Here is a 25982-nt window from a genome sequence, read left to right as displayed (position 1 = left end):
GAAAGACAGAGTTGGTTGTCACACAAAGCAGGGCACCTTGACCTAGTATAGGAGACAGTGAGACAGAAGCACTCAAGGTGAGGGGTAAAATTAGACGGATTACCTTGAACAACCGGTAAAAGAATTTGTAGATGTGTATGTCAGTGTTGCCAAGAGAAATCTGTGGGACAGTCCTGAATGTACATGTAATAGATTTTCTCAATGCAAACTTAACCCTCTGGAGTCGATTAACGCGTATACGCGTTTTGGGGTATTTTCTCCTGATAACCCCGAAAAGAACTTAAATTACACTTTCAGTTTTGATCGTACAGATAAGTGCAATACATCAATCGAATCTGTAAAGGGTCTACTTTTTTTTGTATACAGACATAATAACAACAAAACTTTGTGCACTTATAAAATAAAGATAACAAACAAGGAGTGCTGTCTGCAGCCTTTGTCTGCGCTGATCTTCAGATACAAATGCGTCATTAAAAATGAACTGTAACTCAGTGAATACTCAACGAAGAGACATGAGAGAGATATCTATAGAAAGCCTGACATGTCTACTTTTAAACTAAACAAGTGCTGCTGAAAACAAATATTCTGTGATAAAGTAATCCATATGAAAACAACGCGATGTCCGTTTTTCACGTCTCCCTTCATTATCTGCTAATGCGACCACGCCCTCGCGCCGAGCGCGCTTTTGAGATTCAAATGTTTCACTGAAGCGCGCGGCTTTTGAATACGCCCACACAACAGAAGACAACGCAGCGAGACTGTTCTTCAAGTTTTTATTATTTTACTGTTTGCTTCGCGATGAGAGGAATAAGACATAAATCACCCCAAAAAGATGTGATGTGGTTGAGGATTTGAGATTTGGATTTCCTCAGAAAAAAGAATGAAGCACTTTATTCAGCAGAGTTCATAAACATGAGTAAGTCTCTTTTTATTTATTTATATACTTTGTACTAGTTTTCACATAACGTGTAAACATTTTACTAGTTAGACTTTTTCCAAAGACTTTTTCCAAACTATAATTCCTGACTAAATGTATAATCAAGTGAAATATTATGAAGTTTCAATAACAATATACACTACTATACCATTCAAAAGCTTGATGTAAATAATATAAATGTAACAATAAATGTAACTGTAACAAATGTAACAATCATTGCTGTTCTTTCAATTTATCCCCCCTAAAAAACCTAAAAAAAAATATTCTCAGCTCTTTTCAACATTAATAATAATAATAATAATAATAATAATAATAATAATAATGATAATAATAACAATAAATGTTTTTTTTGTAGAAAATAAGATTGTTAAAAGGATTTCTGAAGGATTGTGTGACTGGAGTAATGATGCAAAAAAATCAGTTTGAAAGTCAGCTTTGATTTTTCCTAATAAACTGTTTTAACTGCACTCATAAGTGAATATTAAATTATGTTGTGGGATAATTAAATATATTCTAAATAAACTACAAACATAAAATTATATAGATTTATTTTGTCCTCACAATTCTTTCTTGTAACTCATCCCTCTCAGTGATACAGCTGACTGAATGGCTCATTATGCAGCTCATTATGCAGGCCTTTGTCTTCTCAGGTGTGAATTCATGATAGTTGACGCCTACTCGCATATGACTTTTACCAACAAAAAGTGTCTTAGAAAATTTAAATCAATATATTGTTTTCTGTAAGTGAGTAAACAAGATGATTTTTTCACATCATTTAGAAAAAAAAAAATTCTAGGCTACAAGCTCCAGTTCTCAAAATTCCTGGGAACCAATTTTCTATATGTGTTTTTTATTGCCTTTTTCAAGTGATTTAACATTTTTAGTTTTTCACTAACCACGCATAACATTTTTTTTTTCTCAAAAACACAATCATGTACATACATGCTGCTCACATATTATTATAGCCTAGTTTGTGCTGATTACAGTGAGATTAGACTTTAGCCATTTAGATATTTATAAGAAACTGAAAAAAGCACAAATGTCAGGGCATGACAAAACTTCTCCAGGCCCCAAAAATACCCTTAGACTCCAGAGGGTTAAGCACAGATTTCATTGATCTTATTTGGACCTCAAAAGCAAAAAAAGTATTTTAATAGGTATTCCATTCAGTGTCTGATTAGAAACCCTACAAAATCGTTTACATTGTTTTTAATATGTACATATGACAAGTGATGTATTTTAAATCACTGCATTTAATTTGGCATGTATACAACTCAGTGAATAGTATAATTTCTTTCGATGCTGTGCTGTAGACTGAGTGGCAGCAATGGCAGTGCAAACACTGGCCAATGTCTATGTTGTGAGTATGTATGGGTGTATCAGTGAAACTCACCATCTGGGTATCCGTAGAGGTTGTCCACAAAATTTGATATGGTGTAGTCGAAGGAAGCAGCTGAAATACCATCCTCACCCTCACTGTCATCTACAAATTTCAGCCCTTCACCCTGGTTCACCCCCAACAAGATGTCGTAGTTCAGGAACTCCCCCTGAGGACATTACACAAATGTCACCCATTGTACTCACTTTCACTAATTAACTGTCATGATTAGACTCTGAAGCACTCTAAACTCTGAGTCCCTGCAGTGTCTAAATTCACACCTGCTGCATGAGGATCTCAGGGTCATCGGGTACCACATCACCATCCACCACCGGTCCGAATGCAATGTGGTAGCGGGCAGGTTGGATATCCTGATCCACCAGCTCCCTGAAGCTCTTTCTTCGCAGACAGTCCACCAGATCTGCAGTGTTGCTGTAGCTACAACCCACCTTCTTGGCCAGGATCTTGGTGTACATCAGGGGCCGGTAGTTCACTGACCAGCTGGATATGGCGGAGCCACTCTGAGCAATGGCCCTCTGGAACAAACCTGAAACCAGGGCAAGTTACAAGAATAGTCAAAGAGCAGGCTATAATGTGAGTGAGTCAATGTGGATAGAGTGTGACCCATGACCATGAGCAAGATAAAGCCACTGAATATCTTTTACCACCACAAAGAGCCAGTGGAACTCATTTCCATCACAATAAATGCTTTCCAGTCTGGTTTCTTAACTTTAGAACAGAATATTGACTTCAGAATAGAATAGAACACATTTTTAAACTTCAGAACAGAAGAGATTCTTAACTTAAGAACAGAGCAGAACTTTAACTTCAGAGCAGAAAAGAACATCATCTCAATTTCTGAAAAAGACCAGAACTGAATCTTAATTTCAGAACAGAACATAAGTTTAAGTTCATAAAATAACAGCAATAACTTCAGAAATTCATTCTTAACACATTCTTCAGAACATAATCTTAACTTCAGAAAAAAAGTTCATAAAATAATGGACTCTTAATTTCAGAAAATAACACAATCAAATTTTAACTTCAGATCAGAAGAGAATAGAATCTTGGCTTCTGAAGACAAATGCGCCAAAATAATTTCAATTGTACATTTTTGCACTTAACAGACACTTTTATCCAAAGTGACTTGCATTGCAGACAAACAATTTGATCAATTCATGCATTCCCTGGGAATCAAACCCATGACCTTGGCATTGCTAGTGCCATTCTCTGCTGGTTAAGCTACAGGAATGCTGGAATGCCGGGATGCCAGAATGCCAGACTATGATTGGCATTGTGTGCCGGCTAGAAAAGAGAAGTGAGGTGCAATGTGTATTTAATCTTTAACAGTGTGTCATGTAAACTCGGACCAAGATGGTCAATGTCATCTCAGACTTTTGGACCTTACTGTATATGAAACTGTGCTACCCATATACAATTAAAGTTCTGAAACTAGTTTTAATGGTCAGAGAAACATGTTGCTAAGCTAAAATGGTGGAAGTCTGCACAGTAGAAAGGTCATGCTGGCTTCAACAAAGCATAACTAATAGCAGCATGAACCTACAGTCAGGGGCTCCTTTTAATATGTGTTGTAATAGGGCAGGTAGAAACTAAGATTCATTACTTGAGTGAAAGTGACAAAGTGAGCTCAGCAGTGTTCGAAAAGGCTCTGGATAAGCATGAGGAAACCATCTTGGCTTTCAGAACCCTGCTGCACCGTTATGTAAAGTGTCCCACGGTTTTCATCTGCAGATTCTATTATTAATTATTAAAATGTTTCCCCCACCCCCAGTCTCTCTCTCTCTCTCTCTCTCTCTCTCTCTCTCTCTCTCTCTCTCTCTCACACACACACACACACACACACACACACACACACACACACACACACACACACACACACACACACACACACACACACACACACACACACACACACACACACACACACACACACAATACTCTATTACAAGACCCCTTAGCTCCAGTTCCCTATGAAATCAATTAAGAATCAGCTCAGCTGCAGTCCAACACTTCTGCAGCACACACATAGTTGTACATGCTGCTCATTATGAATTTGTCTCACATCTCTCCATTTTTATCACACAGCACTCATTATAAACTGGCATCAAATGCATACGCACGTGTGATCTCGAGATAGCGGTGTAAATCAGTCTTGCACGCACACAAACTCACACACATACTGCAAGGTATTGCCAAAAATCAGTCCCACTTTCAGGCAGCCATACAGTATATCAATATAAAAAAAAAATGTAGAACATAGAATAGTATATTGTAAAAAAATATAGCACAAATAGGGTTATAGACTTAAAACAATTTCAAATATCAAAAAATAGAAGTCTTCCAGGTTTGGAATGGCATGAGGTCCAGTAAATTGGTCAATGACAACCCAAGTAAAAAAGAAATACACTTATTTGTACTAATATCGATGAACTTATATTTTTTATTATACTATACTAAGTGCATGATAAATGTGTTATTTTGGAATAACTAAGTATGTTAAGTGGTTTTTAAGATATGCTTAATATCAACTTAATAGCAATATATCAAGCTAATAGCAATATATTTTAATATATTCAGTTGTTTTAAAATTTCAAATTCAAAACTTCAAGTATCTTTAGTGTATCTTAATTGTATTTCTTTACATTATTTAAAATACTTTCATACTTCTTGAGGTACAGTTATATATTTTAAGCCTCACTTTTATGTGCTTCAAGAACAATTTCAATAGCATTTCAGCTAATTACAAATGTATTACTAGTACACTATTAGTTTGTTATAAAGCTATTTTTCAGCATTCTAATATGGTATGTTAAAAAGTACAAAAATCATTACACTAACGACGCACACATACACACAGTTTCACATCTAGAAAACTTTAATGTACTTTACAACAGTAAATTCATTGAGTACATTTAAAAAGTACAGCAGCATATATAAACTCTAGAATGTTTCTGTTATACCTGTATTACTGGAAAGTATGAATATTCTATTATTGAATAACAATACATAATGCAGTTTTCTGTGCACACACACACACACACACACACACACACACACACACACACACACACACACACACACACACACACACACACACACACACACACACACACACACACACACACACACACACACACACACACAAAGAAGTTACCAAAAAAAAAATAAAGTGCAGAAGTGAATAAAGTGCATTTTTTACAAATGCAAATGGCAAAACTAAACAAAGAAACAGAAAATTTGAAATTTCACCAACTTCATCTTCAAGTGCAGGGTCACTTTTCTTTGAGTATAATGTGTTGCATTTTCTACATCTGGGGGCTTGTAATTCAGACACTGTGGTCTTTAAAAATTTCACAGGGTCTGTGAAAGGAAAAAATATTAATCAGTGTTTTTAAGTCGTGTTTTTGAATATCATATACATTATAATTTGCATTGATATGCATTAGAATTTCTTTGACTGTACTCAGTTTACCTTTCAAAGCTTGGACTAAATCCTCATCAAGCTTGCCATGAGCATCCGTTTTTATCCTCTCGTCTGTCGTCACAACACAATACTCTTGTGTTACATTGAACATAAGGATAGAAGAGGTCCAACATCTCTACAACAGAAGTACTGAATCCAAAGTTAGTATAGAGTCCCAATAGTTACTTTATTAAGAAATATGTCAGTCAGAATTAAACCTGTGAGATTCACTGACATGAGATTAAAACATACTTACCAGTCTCTTCTTTGCTCATCTCTCTGATCTGATTTCAATTTGTCTTCTATTGAAACAGCAGCCGATCTGAAAACAACACATTTTAACTAATATTTCACAATGAAATAAAAAAAAAGGCAGGCAAATGATGATTATTGATTTGTTTTCTTTATTTTAACTAATATTTCAGGTGGGTAATATAATCAAAACCTTCTCAGCCCTTTTAACAATTTAATCTTTGTACCCACAATCAAACAGGCAATATTGTTGTAAAACTCAAAGGAATATAAACACTAATCAACAAGCGCTACCTGAGGTGGCTGGACAGCTCAAGATTAAGTAATTGTATGGTCATATGGCTTGTGGTGTTTTTAAAAATTTTTTGTATGAATGTACTTAATTTGATTTTTTATAGGTTGTTGAGGGTGATAAGAGATCACAACTTAATTTTAATATATATACAGTATATATATAAAAAAGTATGTTAATGGTGTACTTGCTATAATGACAAATTATTCTTTCTTCCAATAAATGGGACAACGTTTTTATAGTTGTTTTAAGAGACAAAATGCCACTACCTAGACTTTAAGCAGCCATACTGTATATCCAGTGCCTACAGTTGCTAGATAACTAAGTCAATTTTGTGTTACAGCGGTAATCGTTAGCACTCCACATGTTAGCTAACATTTGCAAATGTACACCAGCTCTGTATCCACCTAGAAAAAACTCAGAAGTGAGCTTAAAGTTAGTTAAAGAAATGGAACTTACCACCAATAATCTATATTTCTGCGGGCAATATCTTCATCTGTCCCTGTCTGCTTCGACTTAGCAGACGCACCTTTTAAACACCTATTAAGTTGTTTGTGGGAGGCAAGAGCTGGCATGGTTTTCTAGTCAGGAAAATAAAATTAAGTGAAATCAGGTTGATTTCAGCTAAAAACGTGTTACCATCTCAACAGCATATGGCTTTGTTATTGGACTATTACCTGCAAAGCTGATTTGAAAAGCTTGGCTCTGATTGGTAAAATTTAATGTAGTTACGTTACTGCCATTAAAAAAACAAACAAACAAACAAACAAAATTTCAACTGGTAATGACAAGTAACAGAAATGAAATACTTACCTAGAGTCACGAAATACTGAGGTTCCAAATCTACACACATACGTTTTAAGAAGCTGGGGAAAAATAATATATAACTGTAAATGTTCTATTAAATTAAACAGTTTAGTTCTAAATTCTGTAATCAAGTACTCACCTTCATGTTGTTCCAAACCGTTTGAGACTTTTGTTCATCTTTAAAACCAAAACTGAGATATTTTAATGAAATCTGACAGATTTATGTCCTTCCGCTGAAAGACACCGAAAATGTTCACGTTTCAAAAAGGTCATCACCGACAAAAACATCGCAGAAATAATCCATACGAATCGAGTGGTTTCTTCCAAGTTCTCTGAAGAGACATGATCACTCTATATGACTTAACAGCTTTAATTTAGACTTTTATTCACATCCATCGACGCACATACACACCCACAGCAGAACTGGTAAACGGAAGCTCAGACGTGCTTTTGTGGGGCTCCAGAACCAATCAGGTTTTGTAACAAGTGCCAAGCAAACATGCCTGAGCTTCCACAAAAGCCAATGAGGTTTGTTTTCGCGCATAATGTGGTAGGTTGAGCTTGTTTGAATTTAGGCACATAAACAATTAAATAAATAGGGATTTTAAGCATTTTTTTGATTTTTTTGATGATGCATTCAAATAATACAATGTTGAAAGGCTTGTGGAAAATACAGTTAAATATGAGCCTATTACAAGTAATGTGTCATGATATGTATTTAAAAGTGAAATTAAAATATATTTGAATTGTATTAAAAAACAGCCTAGTATTCTTTCTCAAACAAATAATAAATGTTACTTTTTTGGTGACCTTCCTTTAAATCAGGGGTCTCCAAACTCGGTCCTGGAGGGCCGGTGTCCTGAAGAGTTTAGCTCCAACTTGCCCCAACACACATCAAGTTTCTAGCATGCCTAGTAAGACCTTAATTAGCAAGTTCAGGTGTGTTTAATTAGGGCTGGAGCTAAACTCTGCTTTAAATGATGGGATTTTTTTAAGATCATGGTAACAGAGTTTCAAACCTTCAGAATGATGGGACAAGATGAGAAGGTTGACGCATGAGGCTCCAGCCCCAGAGCCAAATATGGTGATTCTCTCTGGGTCTCCTCCGAAGTGTCCGATGTTCTCGTTGAGCCATCGCAGAGCCTGAATCTGGTCCAGTAGCCCATAATTCCCCTTCGCAGACTGATCTCCAGTGCTCAGAAAACCTATGGAGAGTGAGAGAGTTAGACTGGAGATAAGATAACAGACAATGTAGACCAAAAGTATAAAAGACCGTGATCAATACATGTTGACCAAGATCAAGCACTCTGAGGCCTAGAAGAGCAAAGTGCATTGGTAAACTGAAAGAATGAAGTAAGGCAGAGGACTAAAGCATTAATTAGTCATGTTCATTTGAAACTTCCTGTTACCATTTGGAATGATTCCTATTAATGTTTACAATAAACTTGAACTGGTTATGAATTATATAAGCTGACTTATATGACTTATACAACACTTGAATGTCATGATATAAGACATTTTTCTCTCACAAGATTGGAGTATGTTTTAGCATTTTTATCACTGCATAACAAAAAGTAGTAGTAGTACATTAGTACATTAGAATTTTAAAAAAAAAATCTGCGAAGGTGAATAATTCAATGATTGAATTCTTTGGTGACTCTGAGTCACAGGAATGCTGATTAAACACATGAACGACCAATTCAGAACTGATTTAAAAGATTCATTCCATTGCTTGTTCATAAATTATTTTAAAATTGCTCAAAACATAAAGTATGTCTTCAGTTACAGTAATATGAAATCTTTAGCAGAACATATTATTTAAATGACAAGATTTAAGACACTTTGTACTCATGTTCATGAATACATAATGAGAAATAATAGGCATAATTCATTGTATATTGCACATTAGACATTAAGCAGTACATTCGTTTTAGTTAATGAATCTTTTACGTGAATGATTCAATTACTGAACCAAGATGAACATGACTCTGAGTCACTCACTGGTCGCCAGCTGGTTATGTAACCTACAGGAACAGTGACATAGCAAATGAACAAAAGAATCAAAACTGATTCAAAAGATCCAGATTATTCCATCGCTAGTTCATAAATCTATTTATAATCACTCAAAAACATATGTGTCTTTAATTACAGTACAGTGAAAGCTTTAGCAGAACATATTATTTGAATGTCAATATTTAAAACACTTTTTTTCTCATAAGATGGGTAAAACTGATTGTAAAATTCAGCATGTTTATCAATGCATAATGAAAAATAGTATACATTATACATTGTATACTGCACGTTAGACATTAAACAGTACATATTTTTGAAACTTTTAAGTGAATCATTCAGTGACCGAATCCTTTGGTCTAAATGAACATTACTCTGAGTTACTCAAGTGTCTAACAGTGTCTAAAAAAGTGATCGACTGAATCAAACTGATTCAAAAGATTCAAATCATTCCATCCCTAGTTCATAAATCTACTTATAATCGCTCAAAAACATACGTGTCTTCAATTACAGTAGCTTTAGCAGAACACACTTTCTTCTGCAATGCTCAGAACTGTGAACCTCAGGGGTGCCGGGGTGGGTTTGATGCATTAACTGTTATCACTACTGGAGAGAGGAGCTTATTATCATCTTGTCAGTGACAAGTCTTTATGACGAGTCTAGCCGATTAGCCAGTTTAGACATTTGGACTGTTATTCTCTGGGTAGAAAAAGCTTAAGTGACCACTTCCACATACGTACTTCAAAACATTAGGCCCATATACCATAATGGACATCTACAAATAATGCATGCTACCACTCATTAAAATGGGGTGTGTGAGGCTCTGGAGCCACAGTGTAAATCAGAACTAAAGAGCTTATGTAAGACCGTCTATTTTACTATTCTAACTGAACTGGTGATGCACCGAAAACATGAAAATGTGGTGAGAAAAAGGGGAATTTCAAACATATTTCACACGTCTAAGAAACCACTCTTCAGAATGTGAAAGATAGGCTTCCTCTGGAATATTAAAGAAATGGGAAAAAGACATAAGAGGGCAAAAAGAGATAAAAATAGACCCGTACTTAAAAGCTATGTGCCCTCAGACCCAATAAAAGACTCAGTGAGTGTGACTGTGTGTGCGTGTGTGTTTTAGAGAAAGAGGGATGAGTAGGGAAAAAGACAAACTGCCATGTTGTTTTCTGGAGTCAGGCCTGTGAGGAAGATGACAAGCGACAACATATGGCACATCATATTACAAACAACACACAATAGGAAAACAGATCACACACTCGGCACCTCTACATGCAAAAAGCTCTACTAGTGTGTCATAGATGGAGAGATACACAGAAATAGAGCTCTTTGAAAATGTTCGTTACAGATGTTCAAAAAAGTGTTTGACGTCTAAAACTCCCACAGGCTGATAATGACTTTGTTTTAAAGGATACTGCTGCATCTGCTACATACATTTACATGCTGTGCAAAATAGTGGCATGTATTCATGACCGACGGCATCATTATCCTAAACAGTGCAATCGTTTCTATGACAAAATAAAACATTAGCAGTGATTAGTTTCAATATATTTGAAAGAAATATAGCCTATATTTTTTTGCATATTTCCTTGAAATATCAATTAATTCATATTTTTAGATATGGAATTTTTATTTTTGTGTAAACCATTAAGATCAGTGTTGTTACTGGTAACTAAAACTATTAAAATGGTTTTCTTTACAGTTTTTTTTTTTAATTCGCTTTGGTACTATTTTCACAAGCAATTGTTCATTTTTCAAAACTCTTAGTACTAATATCACAACAGATCATCAAAAGTGCACTTTTTCAAACATTTCAGCATATTTTCAATCGTCTTAGTAATACACAAAATCACAAAGTATCCTTTTCACTACACAAAATAAGAGTTTCATCTTTATAAATGTATCATTCACAGTAACTGTCTTTCATAAAGCTCTTACATTTACATTTACATGTATTCATTTGGCAGACGCTTTTATCCAAAGCGACTTACAGTTGAGGAATACTGTTCAAAATATTAAAAAGCTAGGACAGGAGGAGTATAAGAGAACAGAAAAAGTGAAAGCACAGAATTTTTATTTTTTTTGTAAATTATTATTATTATTATTGGAGGCAGTTAGATGCTCACGGAAGAGATGAGTTTTCTGTTGTTTCTTGAAGATAGTTTGGTCATTCCACCAACAGGGTTTGGTGAAAGAAAACATCCTTGTGAGTGATTTTGTGCCTCTCTGCGATGGGATCACGAGCCACCGTTCGTTTACTGACCGCAGGCTTCTGGAGGGGGTGTAAATAAGGAGAAAGCGGAGGCAGGAGGTCTTACTATCAAACTTTTCATTTCCATGTCTTCTCATTCAGTTTAATACATCAGTCTATTATTTAATCTAACTCATTGTAATGATTAATCAGTGAATCATTTGGTGCATCTATAGATATCTATAGATATAGATTCAATAGATACAGTTTTTAAAGAACCTGCTTGCAATTTACAGATAATCAAATGTAATGAATTATTTTGACACTATAAGTGATTTATCTTAGATGATAGCCACTATTTTGTAAGTGTGTGTGTGTGTGTGGTTCAGGTAAACCCTAAGATGGCAATCTTTGAAATCCTTTTTGTAAGTTTTTGTAAGGGTAGGTTTGGGTTAGTGTAGGGGGATAGAATTTACAGTTTGTACAGTAGAAAACCCATTACGCCTATGGAATATCACCATAATGATAGGAATCCCAGTGTGTGTTTGTGTGTGTGTACCTACTTAACTACATTTTGGGGACAAATTGGTACCCAGAAGTTAGCAAAACCTGACAAAATTGCCAAAAACCTCCCTTTGATGATGTCCTCATTTGTAAAACTGTGTGCTTTGAAATTTGTGAACATATAGCAGGATACAAGGGAGAGGAACTGATCAGAGATGTATCAGAAGAATGGAGACAGATCACATCAAATACAGCAAGTTACATTACATTATGCCATGTAATACTTTATATAGAACCATGATGTTGAGTTATAGTTAGTTTAGTTATATTTTAATGTGAGGAAGTTTAGTTATAGTAAGATTTTTGGTATTGTAAGGTGTTGATATTTCCTTTTGATAACACATTGGATAAACACACTTTTATGAGTTATGCAAGTTAGATAATGTAAGTGTACAATTATTGCCGGCTGTATCACTGTAATTATTTCAGCAACAAAGGTGATTTGAAACATATATCTTGCATTGTTTGCTCTTGAATGAACTGATTGTTAAAAGAAATAACGTGAAAGTCATACTTACATGATCATACTGTTGTGTTTTGGTGATTAAATCACGTTCTTAATATATATTATAATAATCTTATGTTTTGAAACAATGATTATGTGTGATTAGTTTGGATTTTTGTGCTAAGAGTTTTGAAAATATACACTTGCTTGTGAATATAGTACCAAAGCGAATAAAAAAAGTTTTTTTTTCTGTAATAGAAATTAAAAAATAAAAGATTCAAAATATTAATGAATACTATAATAGTACTTAAATAATACAAAATAACACAGATTACGATTTTTTATTTACATTTGTGATTTAAAAAATTAATGAATCACAGGCTTACTGTTTTTAAAATATTATTATAATTTAATTATTAACTTTATACTTTACTAGATGTTAAAATGTCATTTATTCCTGTGATGGCAAAGCTGAATTTTCAGCAGACATTAATAAAATCTTCAGTTTCACATGATCCTTCAGAAATATACCTCAGAAATCAAAAACAGTGGTGCAATATATAAAGTCTTGCCGACCCCAAACTACTGAACAGTAGTGCAACATTCACACCAAATCAAGTGCACAATTATGATGAATCCGTAAGATTGCCATAAGAATTACATGAATTCCACCCTGACTGTTTATACTTAAGTTACACTGTAAAACATCAAATACATTTCTGTTTTATTGCAACATTAAAAATTAATAATAATAATAAATAAATAAAAAAGATACAGGTGATTTTTATTGGTCATGGTCACCAAGACAAAAACTAAATCTGGGGGAAAAAATATTTTGGGCCAAACTGAGCTGTGGTGTGAACATAACTAAATGACATTAATGGGCAGGTGACTGAATGTGTGCTAACTCTATGTAAGCGCCACCCTCAAGAGTCAAGGACAACACGTAGAAAAAGAGACGGATTACGTATTCATCAAACTGCTGGATCAGGCCACCACAGGCAAGTCCCTAAAGATGAGTGAAGTCACAGAGTGCATTACAAATACAACTGTAGTGCAAATTAGTAGGGGAAGTGTGGACGTGAGGTCTTTTTATAATAGTTTCATATTAGGTGAGTATGGATTGTAAGGTGCTAAATCCATGTCCATGTTTGAGTATGCATGCTGTGCGCAGCATGCACATTTCTGTAGGCACGGGATACCCAGCTGACCTACTTAACTGGGTTCTGTATCCCACAATGCAACCTGCTCAACTTAACCTTCCATTTCTAGTCTAACAAATTATTTAAGAGATTTTTAACATTTCTGCTCAAATGTTGCCAGCAACTAAATTACTGTCATAACTAATATTATAACTAAGATAACCAAGATTGTAATAGGGACCCCTAGTGTGGTCTGTTGGATGACTGGAAGTCTGTGTGTGCCGCACAGCCATTGGATATATGGCTGATCGATGTGAAAACAGTGTTTAGGAATTGGCTGCTGAGGGTCTGTGGGTTTGACTGTCTTCATATTAACCTCCTTCTGTTGAGCTGTTTGCTGTTGCCTGGCAACCAGCCACTTCTTCTTTCAGAGGGAAGTGTTTTGCGAGTGTGCAGACACAATGTTGAATGTTGCAAAAATGCAGTGATTATCCTAAACAGCGGGTTGCGTCCATATGTGTAACGGAATATCATATTAAAATTTAGCAAAATGATCAGTCAAACGTCTAACCCTGTGCACCGCTCTGATTCTCTTGGTAAGTTTCACTGCGAGCTGAGTGCTGAGTTGAATCTCCTGCAGACTTTGGTGCTGAGAGCAGCAGTTTGGGGCCGGACTCATGAATATGCACCATTCCAGCGAAAGACACATCGGAGAGAGAGACAGAGAGTGAGAGAGACAGAGAGAGAGAGAGTAGCATACCAGAGTAAAAGAGGAGGTGAGAGGGCGATGCAGGGGAAAAGATAGATAGATAGATAGATAGATAGATAGATAGATAGGTAGATAGATAGATAGATAGACAGACAGATAGATAGATAGATAGATAGATAGACAGATAGATAGATAGATAGACAGATAGATAGATAGATAGAATGACAGACAGATACAGTACAACTACAGAAAGAACTACAGAACGATGGAACAACAGATAGATAGATAGATAGATAGATAGATAGATAGATAGATAGATAGATAGATAGATAGATAGATAGATAGATAGATAGATAGATAGATAGATAGGACAATAGAATGACAGACAGATACAGTACAACTACAGAAAGAACTACAGAACGATGGAACAACAGATAGATAGATAGATAGATAGATGATAGATAGATAGACAGATAGATAGATAGATAGGACAATAGAATGACAGACAGATACAGTACAACTACAGAAAGAACTACAGAACGATGGAACAACAGATAGATAGATAGATAGATAGATGATAGATAGATAGATAGATAGATAGATAGATAGATAGATAGATAGATAGATAGATAGATAGATAGATAGATAGATAGATAGAACTACAAAAAGCATGATAGAATGATAGAGCGATGGAAATGAATAAATGATAAAAAGATAAAACAACAGACCAATAGAAAGAAGCACAGACAGACAGACAGACAGACAGAGATAGATAGACGGACGGACAGATAGACAGATAGACAGACGGACAGACAGACAGACAGACAGATAGATAGATAGATAGATAGATAGATAGATAGATAGATAGATAGATAGATAGATAGATAGATAGATAGATAGATAGATAGATGGATAGATAGATAGATAGATAGATCAAGCAGTAGTCAGTGTCGTTCCTCCACAACTAACTGCCTTCTGTCTGCAGAAAGCATCTAAACCTCAGAGCCCCATTTGTCCTTTCCATTCAAAGAGTGTGTTTTTTTGTCACAAAAATATTTGTATCTAAAACAAGCATATTGGTTGGTGAAGTATAGTAAAATAGTTAATCAGCTGTGCTTCGCAGGGCCCCGCTGTTAGACTACATCAATATCCCACAAACATAAAAACAATATTCTGCGTTCTGCACGGCTGCACCTTACAACAGACTACAGACAACTAACCGCCTGTTTTACCAGAGGACGTACTACTGAAAACAAAATGAGGTGAGGAGAGGACATTTGTACCTCAAACAGAAATTAGTGATTATCTAAAACTAATGAGCTTTGGCTTTTGATAATATTAGCCATTGGCTTCCAACCTCATCTCTTGACCACTGGATCCCAACCTGACCTGATTTAACTATTTTATAAGGTGACATTTTCATATGAATTTTTAAGAAAACACATGATTGTTAGAAAAAAAAAGCATAAAGCTCCAACCCTAATGGTGGAGCTTCATTCTTACTTTTTTTCTTCTAACAATCATATATTTTCATACAAATTCCCCCTACGCTGGAGCTATGGGCGCAGAATACGCGGGGGACAAGCCCCCCCACCAACCACCACCACAACCATCCCCCGGACTTTTTTTGGGCAAGTGTGTTCACATAGACGTTTTCAAGAGCCAGTGTGAATAAATCTAGATTTGAATGCAAAGAGACGCATGGCACAATGTTTTATTCATATTCAAAACAAAGCAACGTAAACATTATGGAGAGCTAAACACTCTCCAGCAGTGTTTGTTTCATTCATACTCGAACCCGGAGGGCGATTTTTTTCAGAATTTGGAGATTTGAATATTAGGAGTGTTAACTTATGCCAGGAAATCCCTAATATGGACAGAGGTGCCCAGGTATCCCTGCAAATGTTTTGCCTGATGATACTTGAAGACAATACACACGATCGTGGCAATACATGGTTCATATGTGTTTGTCTTCTCCAGATAATAAATAAATAAAGTATATGAATAATGCAGTGCTAATTGACATAGGCTATAATTTTTTACAGTATAGAAGCTACTTTCCCTGCCTTATTCTGTGATAAAAATTGAAAAAAAAAAGTGTTTCTAGTCATATCATAAAATTGTCATTAGGGAAACATAGGAAAAAATATCTATCTATAAATTGCCATGGGACTGTGTATCAACTAGAAATAAATAAGTTAATCATGCTAAATCTTGGTGTTGATCACCTGCACAGGGTATAAAAATATGAAAATGTGTCCTCTTTATTCAGATCTGAGGTGTCATTTACATGTGCAAAAATCACCTTCTCCACTTCTCAGATACCAACACCGCAAACATCCATTGTTTCTCTTTGAATTTCTAATTACGCGATTAGCGTCCACATCAAAAACTGAAAAGCGTGTTTCAAAAACACAAATAGCTCAAAGCAAACATCCTCGAGAGGTGCGCTGCAGCGCGTGAATCATAATTCAGGGATTCTGCTCTAGCTGGTGGTGAAAGTGTAAAAACTGCTGAAATAAATACTTGTGTGGAATTAGGAACCTAATTAGGGTAATCTGTTTCTTCAAATAGGACAGATTTGATGAAGAGCTGGTAGATGCCGAGAAAGAGAAAGCGAGCGAGGGGGTAATGCAAACAGGGAAATGCAGGAAAAGCTTAGGCCCTGGTAAGAAAATAGCGCTAACCCGCAAGGCCCATCGGCAGCGCATTCTCTCTTCCCCAGAGTTCATTAATTAGTTAATTAGTTAATTAGTCTGAGCAGATGGCTGTGGTACACAAATCAGCAGCTCCGAGGGGCAGCTGGGCAGAAGCAGAGATGGAAGGTGATGGCGGCTCAGATCTGGAGAGAACGTGCACATTGGTGGAGCGCTAATGCTAACGCAGAGCCTGCTGCAGTACACAGAGCACATGTGCATGAGCACTCACAGCTCACTCTGGCCTTCTGCCACCCCCTCCTCAGAGCGTGTAAGGAATTTCAGATAGACGCACATGTGTATGAGGCTTCAGAAACACACAGGATCCTGAAACAAACGCTGTGCTTGTGTGTGTGCATTAGCATTGGTTTGAATGAATTCTCTGCTTCACTGCAGATTAAAAAAGGCGCTTCTGACGGTTATTTTTAGCATATTCACATATTTCGCTTCTGTCTCTATTCTTTCACTTGTTCTGTCTCTCTCTCCACCTCTCCCCCTTTATCTGTCTCTCTTTCATTTTATCTCTATTTTGCTGTGTAAAGGTGCATATAGCTCATACTATTCTGCTGATAATCATCTTTTGTGCAACCTTTCAGGGCAGCGTACATGTATTTGTGTTTTTGTACAATATTGACAATCCAACATACTCGGTGTATGCACATTTTTTGTATGCATGGATATCTGCTGACCACTTTTGCAGCGTGTACTGTATGGCACAATGTCAACCTTTTTTATTGACACATTTTTTTTGACAAACTTCTACACTTAATGCTTTTACACAGACTAAAATTCTGTAAAGTAATTTCAGTTTCAAAGTCAGCATTAGTAATTTTGATTCATCTCTGTAAATCAGCTTAAACTGTGTGAATCAACAAACTGATTCGAAACAGTTTTTTTTTGTAAATTATTTCAGTTTAGTAATTTCAGTTCAGCAATTTTATTACTTAAATTTACTTGCAGTTATTTGCCATAAATATTATATTATTGTCACAATACACTCAAGGCAAGGAGCGAGGAACGAGGAAACACGGGAGTCCAGGGGCGTGACAATTATATTATATTATATTATATTATATTATATTATATTAGCAGTTTTATTTAAATTTATAAAAATGTTTTAACACTTGTGTTTTATTTAGTTAAATGCAAATGTTGAAAACAACTTGTATTTTATTTCTTGAACTAAGCATTTTAAAGCAACTTGGTTATAGTGGTTGTTTGGCTGAAATAATAGGTTTTCTGATAAAATAATCTTTTTAACCCCTTTCAGAGCATATACATAAACACTTAGTATCATCACAATGCTTTTTTCTCTTACATCTCAGAATATTCTAGACAATATTCTACACTGAATCTCTCTTCTCTATTCGTACACAGGCCGATATGAGAACGGCTAATACAAGATGCGTTTGATCAGTGTATGAAATAAACACTTGCGAAAACACACGGCCAAAACTACTTCACTTACAACTTTGACTGTGATTCCCTCAGATCACTTCATCTCCACAGGGAACTGTTTCATTTACCTTCTTAGTCTGTTTAGATTTATATTCAATCTGTCATTCTTGAAGGTAAACTTAGCCTGGCCTTCTGCATTCATTACGCGTTCATGGAAAAACGCAGGCAAACCCATCTCTGTGCAGAAACAACCCAAAAACAGTTCTTTCACACTATGCATGAAACATTCCTTGTGAATCTTTGATATGACACCTAAACCAAACTTGAAACTTAAGTGTACTTTAATGTTGTTACTAACAGCTAGGAAATGCAGTCATAATTGGGTCTTTTTTACAGTTTAGTGCCACTGAAAGTGGAATATAGGCTTTTACTTCTCCCCGATTGGGTTATTGTAATTCTTATATCCTAAAATCACTTTTCAGTATCTTTAAATTGACAAAGAGCAGTACTCCACTTCTAGAGTTTCGGTCGTTTCTTCTTCCTGATTAAATTACTGTAATTCTTCTATTCCAGATGAGGCCATTTAATGTGTTAAAGTTGGTGTTAAAGAGTAGAACACCACATCTAGATGCTAATGATGCAAAAATACTAAAAAAAAGAGTATAAAATCCATATTCTTTTAAAATCTCTCTGATGGCTTCATATAATTCAGAAAATAGATTTTACAATTCAAAAACCAAGCTCTATACAGCCACTACAACTTCCTCCCTTTCTTTTCATCACAACCTTTTCAACATTTTTCTTTTTGTTCTCTGAAAAAAATTAAATAAATCAGCTTTATAGATGAAAAACCAATGTAATAATTCAGGAACTAAATGAGAATAGTACTCCTTCTAAAACTCAAAACACCAGTAATGAGTTTTGATTTACCGTATTGTTCTTTAAACTAACTTAATATTCTAATATAAAGATAATATATATATATATATATATATATATATATATATATATATACATACATACATATATAATTTTTTTTAACAAAAAAACAAAAAACAAAAACAAGTAAACAGTCAGTAATAAAATAAGAATATATAAATGATAAACAATGGCAAAATCAAATACAATAACAAGAAACAACTAAAATGAACTGTGCTTTAAGTTTATCAGGTAGTTATAACAGTAATATTCAGGTACAGAAATACCACAGAAACTGAATATGAATAACTTTAAAATAACACTGGTTAGTCTTCAATGTATATAAAAAAGGCAGCAGCAGGTTTATTTAGTTTTCTGCTTTTTTAAGACCTCATGCACTGTTCTAACTGTTACACATAAGTTTTGTATCTCAACTATTTACGTTTACTTAATAGCCTATACACACCGACAATGTTTAGTATAAATCGACTGTTTATGTGAATACTCATCAAGATGGGCATTTTGACATAATTTGGTATGTATCTGGCTGTTTACTCACATAGTTGCGCGCTCTCAGATGCAGCTCTATATGCGCACACTTTGGGTGTGAGCTCACAGAAAGGGGTCTCACAGAAAGCACGCAAGTACTGAATTGAGTACTTGGCCATTTCAAATTGTAAAACTCAAAAGCATGTGCAAACGCTACATTCCATCATCTGTCCTGAGTGTCTTTCACATTGAAATATTTTCGGGACTTTCCAACGTTACAAGCACGGAAACTGCGGGAATCAGTAGAATTATGAGCAATCCCAGCAATCCCGCACCGAAATTCAAGCCCTGTGTATATATACTGTATACACTGCACAAACATTCACACGTGAAATTTAATAAAATTTTTCACTCAGAAGTCTTCTGAAGCAACACAATAACACTCAAAATCTCATTTGCACACACATTCAAAAATGGCATGTCAAGACATGTTGCAGCAGCTTTGGCATGAGAATCAATGACGTTCGACTTCACTGATGCCAAATCTGGTGCAACATGACTTGACGTGCCATATATGATAGAGTGGTAGATTTTAAGCAAACTTAGACACTTTTATGGTGCTTTTTATTTCATTTTGGAGCTTGACAGTCCATTTTCCCATTCAAAAAGGACAGCCAGAGCATACTGAAAACTATCATCTTTCATGTGCCAAAGAAAGACTGACATATAAGTTCAGAACATGGGGTGAGTAAATGATGACTGAAGTTTTGGGGTTAACTATCCTTTAAATGTCATAAACAAAATTTAAATGAACAAGAACTATCATAAGACAACTGCAACAGTTTTTATCTCTTATGCTACGTGGAGACAATTATACACACAAATGCGGCATTAAAAGACTTGTAATACCATTGTACTTACCCAGAACACCCAACCTGTAGTTCATAGTGACGACAATCACGTTTCCATAGGCAGCAAGAACGCTTGCATCAAACATGTTTCCCGTTCCCTCCATATATGAACCACCATGGATAAACAACATCACAGGCTTCTTCCGACGATCTCTTATATCTGTATAAAACATAAACATGCATAAAAATGATTAAGCACATGAACGTATGTTATATTAATTAAGACCAATGCTGTAGCATCACTGTAAAATATACAGTAATGATCTGCTTAGTGAGTAAACGGTGAAAGCCTGATATTATGCACTTAAGAGCTCTTGTTTATATAAAAAACATTGTTACTTTTCAACTTTGCATGTTAAATTAAAAAATAAGAAATATATAGTTCATATATACTTCAGTTCAAAAGTTTGGGCTCAGTAAGATTTTGTAATGTTTTTGATGTATTTAATGCTCACTATATAGGCTGCATATATTTATTCAAAAATACAGTAAAAACAGTCAAATTGTGGAATAATATTACAATTTAAATTTTGATGTATTTAATGCTCACTATATAGGCTGCATATATTTATCATGAAGGCAATGCTGAATTTTCATCAGCCATTACTCTCATTCTAATATGTTGATTTGGTGCTCAAGAAACATTTCTGATTATATTCCTATATTATTTTTATATTATTATTACCTATTATTATCATTTTTTACATATTTTATTGAAAACGGTTGTGCTGTGGAAATCTATTAATGAATAGAAAGTTCAAAATAACAGCATTTATTTCTGAATATTTTTTTTCCCTTCTAATCTTACCAACCCATTTTTATGGTATTGTATACTGTATAACATCACAGATGTACAGCTATATATAGATGTATATATAGAATGCAGGAATAGACTATTTTCTGTAATTTGTAAAAGAATAAGGGTATATGAATACATTTCAGGTTTGTTTAGTGTGCTGATGCCCCAGTTTTTTAGTTAGAAGATATGTTAGGATTAGAACAACAGCTTACTGCTTATTATATACTACACAGTGTTCACAATGTATTCTACCTGCTCTTTTTCTAAAAAAAGATTGTAAAAAAAGATTGTGGAACAGTATTAATAGTGTGTTGATGTTTATGTTAGGATTAATTAGTCAAATAAGGGAAGGTAGAAGATAGAAGATGGTGTTTGTTCCAGTTCACTAGTCACTCTTAAAATAGAAGGTCAGGTTGAGCACACTGCATTATGGGATACCATACTTTGTGAGTTCTATAAGTGCTGTTGCATATGGCATATAATGGCAAATTTAGTAGGTCATACTGCAGAAATAGAATAGTATGTTAGTACACGATTCCTGACCACATCCTGAATCGTCTCCTCACACTCTGGGATCATTTGTTATTTCGTCTGCCTTGCATTTGCTCATCATTTCTGCACTCTGCTGGCACAGTCAGTCTGTTTCTCTTCCAAAACTCTGTTGCTTCTGATGTATCTCTGTATCAGTTAATACAGTCTGTGTGCGTTTCTCTCTTTCTCTGCTCAGTATACATGGAATACAAAAGCTACAATAGGTCAAACTGGTCCTTTGACCCTCTTCCACCATCTCACATCTTGGATTCCCCTCTAGGTGCTGCAATGGTAGAGTCCCTACCTTTCGAGCTCCCTCATGTGGTACCTTCTCTGTCCTTCGACCCCATCTAAATTCCCCCATTTCAAGTCTCCAGATAGATATATTCTGTCTGTTTTAGATTCACATCTATATGTACTGTTTAATGGTACAGGTTGTTCCCCTGATTGTGAGTTGCACATGCTCATGCATATATACATATGCTCTTAGAGATGCTTGTGTGTGTGTAAATGCGAGGGCATTCGAAGATGTCCAGTTAGCCAGTGCTTCTGTGGTGTGCAAGCGCTGTAGATAATTCATATGAAAACCAGACCATGCAGAAACATAAATAACTACCACGACATCTGTTTACCCCGAGAGAGAAGGAGGGGGTCTGAGAGAAAGAAAGAGAGTGGGTGAGAGAGATGGGGGAAATCATAAAAGCAAGGGTGAGACAGATAGAGAGAGAGAGAGGGAGAGAGAAAGAGAGACAGGAAGAGATCGAGATGTGAAAAGGAAATGGCACACAAAAGAGAATAAAATAAAAGTTACACAGACCAAGGTCCTTTCACGGACACACAAAATCACACACACACAGGCAGCTGTGATGCTGAGTCGCTATGGAAACTGCCTCATCTCTCTCTCTCTGTGTCTAATAGAAGCTCACCAGCACTGACTCACTCATGCCTGTTGCCACGGAAACAAATTCTACGCACGTATTTGCACGCCCGCCTGCATCACCACCTGAATCTTGGGTTACAAACGCATTACTGCGATTGCACCCTCACACACACTTTTTCGTCTTAATCTTTTCACGCACACAAACACCTCTTCTTGTAGACAAACACATCTCATCATACAAACAAACACACACATCACACAAAACCTATGTGCAATCACGAATGAACATGCTTGCACACTCGTGCACAAGTACGGGCACTTGTATAAACACATTTCTGGGTTCACTTTGAATACTGTGACCAATGGAAATATATAAATAAAGTTCAATTATCCCAGTTTTAACAGAATGTCTCTTTCACACAAGACTAATATTAGACTGTTAGATTTCTCTTTTCCCTGGCTTTGATACGTGTTGTTTCACACCCTCGACGCAGCTGAACAGTGTAAGAGTTATTTGGTAGACGTTGGTGTTGAAGCAATGACACCTCCGATTCAGCCAATCAGATAGGACTGGGTGGATCAGGTGTGCTGTTCACAGCCAATCAGATGATGGGAAATCTTTTTCAGGATGGAACTGCTTTTTGTGTCATCGTGAAGCAACACCATGATGCCCGTAGGAAAGAAAAATCACAATTCACACTTGTTTCTCCAAGGCATCATTGCAATTAAATGGAGAGCTAGCGAGGATTTAAGGTATAGTTATCTTATATGTACAATAACATTCAAAAGTTCTAATGATTTTTTTTAGAGAATGTTTTAAAATAAATGTATACTTTTATTCATTAAACTGATCGAAGTGACAGTAAATACATTTATTATACAAATTTCTTCTCTACAAATTTCTACTTAAAAAAAAAGCTAACATTGATAATGATCAGAAATGTTTCTCGAGCAGGAAATCAGCTTATTCAAATGCATTCTAAAGGATCATATAACACTGAAGACTGGAGTAATGCCTGCTGAAAATTCAGCTTTGCATCACAGGAGTAATTTACATTTTAAAATATATTAAAATAGAAATGTAGAAAAAGTCTAGAAATAGACTTTCTTTTTTTCCATGGAACACAAAAGGAATCATTTATCAGAATGTCCATGCAGCTTTTTGTGATAAAATGAAAGTGAATGGTGACCAATATTTGTCAAGCAAAATGTCTAGGGTAAGATTTCAGTGAATTTAAATTTAGTCATCTATCGTATGACTTTAGAAGGCTTGGAATACTGCAGACGAGTCATTTGGACTGCTTTTTTAAAGCATGATCTTTGTCAAATTATCTCACTTCCACTGGATGGAGCATCTTGTACATTCAGCTAAACATCTTCTTTTGTGTTCCAAGCAAGAAAGAAAGTTTGGAAGTACATAAGGATGAGTAAATGATGCTTGGGTTTGTCAATAATACTGAATAAATGTAGAATCAAATGCTGTAAAAGCAGATTTCTCCAAGCAGACTTTTTTTTTTTTCTGCTGCAGTATTGAGATATTTTTTGTGTGTGATGCATCGAAGAGAAGCACACAGAATCCACAAACATCTTATCTGGGACAACCCTGCTTATGAATCCATGAGTATAATCTTGTGTCTGTGGGTGTGTGTGTGTGTGTGTGTGAGTGAGGGAAGAATGGGGAGACACAGGAAGAGAGAGAGACCATATGTAATGCGTTAGCCTCAATACGGGATGGATAGAGTTTGAAATAAAGCGAGAGAGAGAAAGAGAGAGAGAGCAAGCACAACGCCCAGATCCTTTCAACAGAGGCCTTAGTATCCTATTCGCTTCAAAACATCCTCAAAATACAAGAACGCTATTCTGTCTCGCCTCCTCCATGCCTGCATCTCTCTCTCTTTCTCTCCTATGCTGCACCTCCCCCTCCCTCTTTCCCTTGATCTCCTGCTTTTCCTTCTACTCTCTCCCCCTCTCCTCAACTCTCTGTCTTCATCTTTGCCTCTCTGCTCTCGTTATGGGACTTTCTACACCTCTCCAGCTTTTTGTTCTTTTCCGTCTGGGCTTTTCTCAACAATATTTACAGGAAAGTAAAGCAGAGAGACAGGGGAACGGGAATGGGACTCAACGGATTTGAACCCCGGTTCCCGTGAGCCACAAGCTCTTGTATGTTGTGAAGCAAATGCGCTACCTTTCTGTGCCACGACCGTCCCTCCCTTCTTGTTCCTGTCTGCCGCCCACACATCCTCTCTCACTTTCAAATCTCCATGAATCTCATTTGATCATATACTAGTCTTTATCGTGACATTTTTTTAGCGATCTTTCCCCCTCTGTGGTCTCAAACTGGTGATCTGAGCATACCCCCTCTCCTCCTCTCTTTCGCTCTCCTCCTTTTCTCCATCGCTGCTGTGTGTTTCCTCTCCTCTTCTCTCCCGTGTTCATAGACGCAAAATTGGATTAGCTGGCAGTGTCTCTATTTAAACCTCTGCAATTAGAGATGCCCGGATTCCGAGAACTGTGAACATAAGCCCTGCACATGCACAGACATATTTGCTTTAAAGAGTGATAATAATTTTAAATGGAAAGAGCATGAGCAAGGAATAACAATACTTTAAAAGCCTGCTAATTGTTCAACTATCTATAACCTTAATGTACAGTATATATATATATATATATATATATATATATATATATATATATATATATATATATATATATATATATATATATATATACACAGTATATATAAATTTGATGTGGCAATACATGGAATTTTAATGTAAAATACTGTTAAAATTATATTATTTACACACACACACACACACACACACACACACACACACACACACACACGGCAATACATGGATATATATATATATCAATATCTATATCTATATCTATATCTATATATATATATATATATATATATATATATATATACACACACATTTATATGGATTACTGTTCAAATTATGTTTTTTTTTTTTTAAATAAAGCTATAAATGATAGAAATAACTACCTATTCATATATCCATGGATATATAAATTCTTTGTGTTGTTTCAAATTTCTTCTTCCATGGAAGAATATTGCAATATTGCTCTTATTTAATGCATTTATTCAGTTTATTTAATTTATTCATGAA

General features: G+C 35.5%; 1 protein-coding gene and 1 long non-coding RNA gene across 2 annotated transcripts in view; both read right to left on the bottom strand.

Moving 5' to 3' along the window:
• Positions 1-25982, bottom strand: part of LOC109097949 (neuroligin-2-like) — an 84252-nt gene that overhangs the window by 4562 nt on the left and 53708 nt on the right. The window contains exons 4-7 of the mRNA XM_042764984.1: positions 20646-20795; positions 8170-8355; positions 2597-2862; positions 2331-2484 (exon numbers count right to left, since the gene is read on the bottom strand). Of these exons, the coding sequence (XP_042620918.1) occupies positions 2331-2484; positions 2597-2862; positions 8170-8355; positions 20646-20795 (756 nt within the window). The remainder of the gene's footprint in view (positions 1-2330; positions 2485-2596; positions 2863-8169; positions 8356-20645; positions 20796-25982) is intronic.
• On the bottom strand, positions 5462-8163 carry LOC122146421. The gene is made up of 3 exons (XR_006160975.1): positions 6803-8163; positions 5809-6121; positions 5462-5696 (listed from the first exon to the last, which is right to left on the bottom strand). It is a non-coding gene; the product is annotated as an uncharacterized LOC122146421 (long non-coding RNA).

The sequence above is a fragment of the Cyprinus carpio genome, chromosome A10 (assembly GCF_018340385.1).
Source record: "Cyprinus carpio isolate SPL01 chromosome A10, ASM1834038v1, whole genome shotgun sequence".
In the NCBI taxonomy this organism is placed as follows: Eukaryota; Metazoa; Chordata; class Actinopteri; order Cypriniformes; family Cyprinidae; genus Cyprinus; species Cyprinus carpio.
The sequence above is the reverse complement of the archived record's forward strand: the minus strand, read 5'-3'. Positions and strand labels throughout refer to the sequence as shown.